Consider the following 8,051-nt stretch of genomic DNA (forward strand, 5'->3'; position numbering starts at 1 on the left):
GACTTACTTTTTGAGTATAGGGGGTGCTATGCGTTTTTAGGGAAATGTTCAATACCAAGGGGAAAGGCTCAGATGCTTACTATGTCTGCTGTGCTTACTCTATTTTATTCTTGCTGTCTTTTATGTGGTATGTGGTGTTGAACTAGTGTGTGTTTTGTAGGATAAGCAGCTGTATGTAGCACTGTATGACTAAGACAAATTTCCCCTCTGGGACAATAAAGTCTAATCTAATCTAATCTAATCTAATCTAATGTCTACCTTAGCAACATCATTGTAACTATCTCTGCATTATCTGTTTTAACTTTTGTATTTTATATAATATATTTTGCATTTTCATGCACTGGTAATACCTTGGCATTTCTAGTTTATATTGCTATTTTTTGTATGTTATCAATGTAATATTTGTACTATTTGCACTGCCTGTTTAATACATTCAGATTTTGCATTTACTGTAATGATGATGTGAGGTGCTCTTTATCAGATACTGTGATGCTGCAAACAACAGCTCCATCTAGAGGTAGAATATGATAAAGCTCCTGATTACATTAGATATTAATGATGATGTGAGGTGCTCTTTATCAGATACTGTGATGCTGCAAACAACAGCTCCATCTAGAGGTAGAATATGATAAAGCTCCTGATTACATTAGATATTAATGATGATGTGAGGTGCTATTTATTAGATACTGTGATGCTGCAAACAACAGCACCATCTAGAGGTAGAATATGATAAAGCTCCTGATTACATTAGATATTAATGATGATGTGAGGTGCTATTTATTAGATACTGTGATGCTGCAAACAACAGCACCATCTAGAGGTAGAATATGATAAAGCTCCTGATTACATTCCTGTAGATATTAATGATGACGTGAGGTGCTCTTTATCAGATACTGTGATGCTGCAAACAACAGCACCATCTAGAGGTAGACTATGATAAAGCTGCTGATTACATTCCTGTAGATATTAATGATGATGTAATAATCTGCTACTCAATCTGATTCCTTCTGCAACATCAGGGAGATTTACACTTTACAATTTGATGTCTGCTACAACAGCACCATTTAGAGGTGGAGTATGATACAGATGATGGACATAATATGAACTATGATGTGGATGCCTAATAAGGACAGCTACTCTAGTTGTTTGAAATGGCACTTCAACCATGTAGCCTACAAGCTAATACAGATGGCCTCATTTAACCAGTGCAGTGTGATGAAGACCATTGCACTTTCATACATGTTCAAATGAAACATATCATAAGCCACATTTTCAACTATTTATTTTGTACAATAAATCTACAAATTTACATCAACAATAATAATTGCATATACACAATGTACATACTATCTGGGTAAGGCAGACCGGTTACAGCCTACGCACACACACACACACACACATGGGTTAATTTGAATGGAACAAACCATTTGTCTCACAAGGAACAATCACAGAGATGCTGGAATAACCTATGTTCCCCTGATTTCTCTTACAATTAGCATACACCACAGATCAATAACATATTTATTCAGAACATAAACAAATAAACACAATAAAGGAAAGTAGAAATGTGAGCTTTAGTAATGCTTAGATCCTTCAGGTTATGATATTGTGAAATGTGATTGTGATTTTCTTTCTGCCCAAGCTGATGAAACTGTCTCTCCTGAAAGGATGGCTATTTTTTAAAGACACCTCTGATCTCTCTCTCCTCCTCCTCTCCTCTCTCTCTCTCCCCCTCTCCTCTCTGCCAGTGTCACCCCTCTGATCTCTCTCCTCTCCATATCTCAGCTATGAACTGAACTTCTCTGATCAGCCTCCTCCACCAGTCGACTGAGTCTCTGGACAGTCTCCAACAGTCCCTCCATCTCTCTGTTCTTCTCCTGCAGCTGTCTGTTGAACTCTGCCTCCATCTTCTCCTTGCTGATGCTGATGTTTCTCTGTAGTTGAGGCAGGATGATCTTCATGAGGTTTCTCTCTGCTTCAGTCCTGGCCTCTCTCTCATAGCTCTCTCTCATCTCCTCCATCTCCTCTCTGTGCCTCTCCTCCATCTCTCTCTTCTCTCTTTCTCTCTTTTCTCTCACTCTGTTCAGCTTTCTCTCCATCTCCTCTCTCTGTGTAATCTCTCTCTTTAACTCACTTTCTATCTCTCTCTTCTTCTCCTCATCCCTCTCTTCTTTCATCGTTCTCTCCAGTTCTGTCGTTTTCTCATTCAATGTCCTGATTTCTGTTTCATGCTGCTGAATCTCTACCTCCATCTTCTTCAGAGACTCCTGCACATTTTTATCATGTTCCTCTCTTCTCTCTCTCTCCTCCCTCAGTTTCCTCTCCTCCACCTCTCGTTCTTTCTGCATCCTTCTCTCTATCTCTCTGAGCTGTCTCTCTGCCTCCTGGTAGGTCTCACTGCTATAGAATTGCTCTCTGTTTCCTGACACCATCTCTTCTATCTTCTCTAGCAGCTGTGTGATCTTAGTATCATCAGGCCTGTCCTTAACGTTGAGAAGGTGACACATGTTCCCACATTTCTCTACCAGCTGCTGGAGCTCCTGGCTCCCTGTCTGGAGCAACTCCTCCACACTCCTCTCTCTCAGCCCCTCAGCATGGGTGAAGAGGATCAGTGTGTGTCCCCAACAGCCCTCCCCAAAAATATCCTCCATTTTCTCCAGCATCCTCCTCTCCTCCCCTTCAGACGGCTCCACTGGAATCAGCAGGAGGAAGGCGTGAGGTCCTGGGGCAGACAGACGGACACAAAGCCCCACGTCCTGTCTCATGTCCTTCTCAGAGAGTTCACTGCAGAACCAGTCTGGAGTGTCCACCACGGTCACCCGTCTCCCAGCCACCTCCCCCTGTCTGCTCTCACTGTGCTGGGTCTCTGTGGATGTGTGTGTGAGTGTGTGTGTGCCCAGGATGGTGTTTCCTGCTGCCCTCTTCCCAGCTGTGCTCCCCCCCAGCAGCACCAGCCTCAGCTCAGACACAGCAGGAGACACTGGGGGGGCTGGACCAGGACTCTCTCCTCCCACTGCAAACACACACACGCACAATAAGCCATCACACAGTTACATCATAGCACTGCAAACACACACACACACACAATAAGCCATCACACAGTTACATTATAGCACTTCAAACACACACACACAGACACAATAAGCCATCACACAGTTACATCATAACACTGCAAACACACACACACACAATAAGCCATCACACAGTTACATCATAGCACTGCAAACACACACATACACAATAAGCCATCACACAGTTACATCATAGCACTGCAAACACACACAGTCACAATAAGCCATCACACAGGTATAACATCATAACATTACAGCAGACATCACCCACATCATAACATTGTAACAACCACAGCAAGTAAACGTTGAGCTGCATGTTAGTCTGTCATTGCTAGTGAGTCAATGTGAAGGTAGCTTTACTTTGCACTCCACACATTCAAGGGTCTGGTTGCCATGCCTACTACTACTACCTAGCTAGCTTCCTAAACTAGGGTTGAATTGCGACTGCAATGAATCATCAAATATTCATCCCTATAGACATCCATCCGGCTCTAGACTTGACACACATGTTACACACATGTAATGAGTTCTGCATCCCCACTGACTACCACTATGAGAAAGCTACACCCATGAATGGAGCAGAGACCACTGATGACTTACTTGTTGGAGGCTCCTCCATACTCCATCTTCTCCTGATGGGAGGAGGATCTGGATCTGGGAGCCCAACACAGAAACACAGACAGACACTGGATCAGTAGCCTGTTCAACTACAGTCGTGGAGCTCTCTAGATTCACAAACTGGATGATGGGACCATTTCATACTTTTCCACTGTGATTAAGATTGTAAGGACATCTTGGTGACTGGACATAGTGTACACACACAGGAACGGTTGGTTCACACTCACCTTCCTCTTTCTCCTCCAGTTGTTTGTTTCTCTCCTCCAGCTCCCTCTCTTGTTCCTGCAGTTGGGTTCTCAGGTCCTGTAGTTGGCTGTTCCTGTCCTGCAGTTCCTTCTCCAGTGACTCCAGTTGTCTTTTACTGGTCTCCACCTCACAGGTCATGTTCTCCAGTAAACTCTCTCTCTCCCTCTCTCGTGTAGTCATGTTCTCCAGTAAACTCTCTCTCTCCCTCTCTCGTATGGTCATGTTCCCCAGTTCTGTGTCTCTTTGATGGAGGAGTTTATTCTTCTCATCAAGTTGTCGGTTCATCTTCTCCATGCCTTTGTTCTTCTCTTCTAGCTGTTGTGTCATCTTCTCCTCCTCTTTCTTGTTCTCCTCTAGTTGTTTTAACATCTTCTCCATCTCTCTTTTCTTGTCCTCCAGCATCTTCTCTCTCTCCATCAGTCTCTTTTTGTTCTCCTCCAGAAGTTGCATGTTCTCCTTGAGATTATTTTCTCCATCTTTAATCTGCAAGTCCTTTCCCTGCAGTAGTTTGTCTTTCATCTCTAATTGTTTGGTTTTCTCCTGGGAGTTGTTCTCACTCTCCTCTATCCTCTTGTCTCTCTCCTTGATTTTGTTTTCTCTCTCTTCTATCTGTTTGTCTCTCTCATGTACAAGTCTTTTCCTCTCCTCTATTTCCACATCTTTATCTTTCAGTTGTTTGTCTTTCTCCTGAAGAGCCTTCCTGCCCTCTTCTAGATTTTTGTTTCTCTCAGTTATCTCTCTGTTCTTCTCCTCTAACTGCAGGTGCATCTTCTTCTCCATCTCTCTGTTCTTCTCCTCTAACTGCAGGTGCATCTTCTTCTCCATCTCTCTGTTCTTCTCCTCTAGCTGCAGGTTCATCTTCTCCATCTCTCTGTTCTTCTCCTCTAGCTGCAGGTTCATCTTCTCCATCTCTCTGTTCTTCTCCTCTAGCTGCAGGTTCATCTTCTCCATCTCTCTGTTCTTCTCCTCTAACTGCAGGTTCATCTTCTCCATTTCCAAGTCTTTCTCCTCCATTGTCTCCTTGTTTTCCTCCAGTTGTCTGTTTTTCTCCATTAACTCATCAGTTGCCTTCCGCCATGCAGGGAGAGCTGGTGGAAACATGTTGTGATATTTTGTTAATATTTTCATGATTTAGGTGTTGATTTACAGTTTTTCTCAGTTGCCTTTTCCTGCTTAACGATGGCCCCTTAATCAGTCTGTATCTATCCATAAAGGTGCCAACTTTGTGTTGCTCTTCACAAGATGAGAATATGTGGCCTAATCTTTGTGACAGAGTGGACTGAATATTTACTGCAGTAAATACTACTATAGTACCTACTGTATGTATTTGAACTGTTGATACTCTACTGCAGTATATTCCTATGTAATGGGTTTCATTTGGTTACTTTTCTGTAATTAGTATTTCAGTTTACCACCAAAGTATGAGAATAGAATGGCATCAATTAATTATGTTTCAAAGTATATATCATAATTCTTTACAAGGGGTTCATTTGGCAGAGGCACACAGGAATGTAGCACAACATACAAGGTAGGATGCACCGGTTCAAATTGATGGCTGTAATTTTATATTGTCAATTGTTTAATGATTGATTGGAAAAATGTATTCATCTGGCCACTAGCTGTGTTGTTTGAAGGAAAGGTTTGTTTGTTTTGCATGTTTTAAACGTTTTGATGGGGTGAGAGCCTCAGTGTAGGCCTAAGAGTTAACTGATTTGACAATGTGATTTCAGAGTTGACAGAAGCTGTGAAGCGATTGAGAAAAACTGTAATGAGCAATTTCATTATCTAGTAGACACTTAATTTGTAGTCAATCTCTTGCTTTTTTGCCTTTTTGCTAATCTATGTATCTCTATGTACTGTATCATGTTGCACACATATACCCAGTAAGTTTCTTTACTCTCTCTCTCTCTCTCTCGCTCTCTCTCTCTCTCTCATAATAAGATTCAGATTGAGACTACTGAATTGATCACATTACTCCAATTCTTAAGTCCCTGCACTGGCTTCCAGTGAGTCACATTTTGAGTCACACAAATTGACTCCAAAGCAGTGGAGTTAATTTGTTTATAAATTTGTTTATAAATCCCTAAATGGAGCAGGACCTAATTACCTATCAGACATGCTTCAGTAAACACCTTCCAGACCTCTCAGGTCCCAGGAGAAGGGTCATTCAATGACACGGGCGCCATTTGATGGGATGCAGAAGGCACCAACTATAGCCACAGTGTGTTTCTAAAGCCTAAAGATGATGTACAAGAAAATACTATTCTTAAAGAGCATCACACTATTTTTAGCCATTTTTCACAAGTACATGGCCATTTCCATGAGTCCGGTTTGACCGACATGACATTTACATCTAAAATAACACCATGTAAATGGATAGCGCATATACAGTACGACACCCTGGGCTAAGCTTAAAAGGACAGCGCACATACGACACCCGGGGCCAAGTTCAAACAGCCTGATGCCTTTTTACTGCTTTAAAGACAAAGCTTGTTTTGCTGGAACAACCACTGCGTAGCCCGGGGCCATCACAGTCGTACCCTCCCCTTTAAGGGTACTACATACTTGCCGCTCCTGACCGGTAGCGCGACAACGTGACGTCAAAATTGCGTCATTTCCTCTGTTGCACGAGAAATCAGCCTCCCACAGGCAGGTGGTGCACAGGAGATTTTTTTTCAGATGCGCGCGACAAGCAGGATGAGCTTGAAGCCAAGATCAGGGAGCATGCGTGCCTCTATATGACATCAACCACATTCAGGCATTTCATATAGCCTAGCCCACATCTTAAATAAACATGTTTGAATAGTCAGTTTGAGAAGAGAGGGAAATTAACCTGGCTATGTTACAGCGAGAGTTTGTGATTTTTAAATAGTTTACTGGATAAGTTAATGAAGCTACCAGAGAGAGATGTAACACAGGGAATTAAGATGAAAGACCTAGGACCCAGGGACATGCCAATAATCCAGCAAAAGGTAACAAAGATATGTATTTTCAACCAAAGGATATCTAAGACCTGAAAAAAATCTCTTTCCACCTTAGGAAATTACACAAACTCATCTTTCAGCACAAGCCAGCTAGCTAAAATTTCCCTCGGGATGAATAAAGTATCTATCTATCTATCTAGCTGCACACACCTTGGAAACTAGATGGTAACGATGGTAGTTGTGAATAGCAGCAACCGAAGTCTGAAGTATCATCACAGAGGGCAGTTTTTACGGTCAATGAGGCCAATGCCAATTCAGGAGAATATTGCAACTAGTGTGACCACCACGCGCGAGTATAAATGGTTACGGCGTTCCCGTGACGTCACATTGTCACGCTAGCGGTCGGGAGTGGCTAGTATGTAGGACGCTTAGTGACGGTGGTCTCTACGGGGTCTGTCACCACACACGCGGTCATTGAGTTCTTAGAGGAGCTGTTTGCCCACTGGGGCAAACCCACAGCAATAACCACAGACAACGGCCCACAATTCATCTCTGCAGAGTTCAGCACTTTACTACTCTACCTCTGGCTTTAGAGGAATATGCTGAGGTATAGAAAGAACATTAGTTGGGTTTCTAGTTTTAAAATGGCCTTTTTCACTATGGGGAGGTTGGGCAGAAATCAATGTGGGAATAGAACTATAAGTGCATGTCATGCTATTACATGAAGCAGCTTGATCTAGAGTAGTAGTGCTATGTGTTACCTGTAGAAAACATGTTCAGATCCGTTTACATGCACAATGTTATTTGAATGGATACCTGGGGGGCATGAATCTGTGGTATTTTCTACAGAATGTCAATGTCTCTGTGAGGTTGTGATGTTGTCAGAGAGCAGCCTGTCAGTTTGTCTGTCTAAGTGGCCTGAAGTGGCCTCTACGGGGTCTGTCACCACACACACGGTCACTAACTTTTTAGAGGAGCTGTTCGCCTGCTGCAATAACCACAGACAACAGCCCACAATTCATCTCCGTGGAGTACACCACATTTCTGAGTGAGCGAGGGATCAAACACATACACACACACACACAACACACAGGGATCAAACACATACGCACACACACACGCACACACACAGAAATCAAACACATACGCACACACACACAACCCACAGAGATCAAACACATATCAAACACAT

General features: G+C 42.7%; 1 protein-coding gene across 1 annotated transcript in view; it reads right to left on the bottom strand.

Moving 5' to 3' along the window:
• Positions 1-1,349: 1,349 nt before the first annotated feature.
• Positions 1,350-8,051, bottom strand: part of LOC121697556 (trichohyalin-like) — a 14,268-nt gene continuing 7,566 nt past the window's right edge. Inside the window, exons 6-9 of the mRNA XM_042079121.1 lie at positions 4,803-5,023; positions 3,917-4,670; positions 3,672-3,725; positions 1,350-3,013 (exon numbers count right to left, since the gene is read on the bottom strand). Of these exons, the coding sequence (XP_041935055.1) occupies positions 1,782-3,013; positions 3,672-3,725; positions 3,917-4,670; positions 4,803-5,023 (2,261 nt within the window). The 3' untranslated portion in view covers positions 1,350-1,781. The remainder of the gene's footprint in view (positions 3,014-3,671; positions 3,726-3,916; positions 4,671-4,802; positions 5,024-8,051) is intronic.

This window comes from Alosa sapidissima, chromosome 2 (genome assembly GCF_018492685.1).
Source record: "Alosa sapidissima isolate fAloSap1 chromosome 2, fAloSap1.pri, whole genome shotgun sequence".
NCBI lineage: Eukaryota > Metazoa > Chordata > Actinopteri > Clupeiformes > Clupeidae > Alosa > Alosa sapidissima.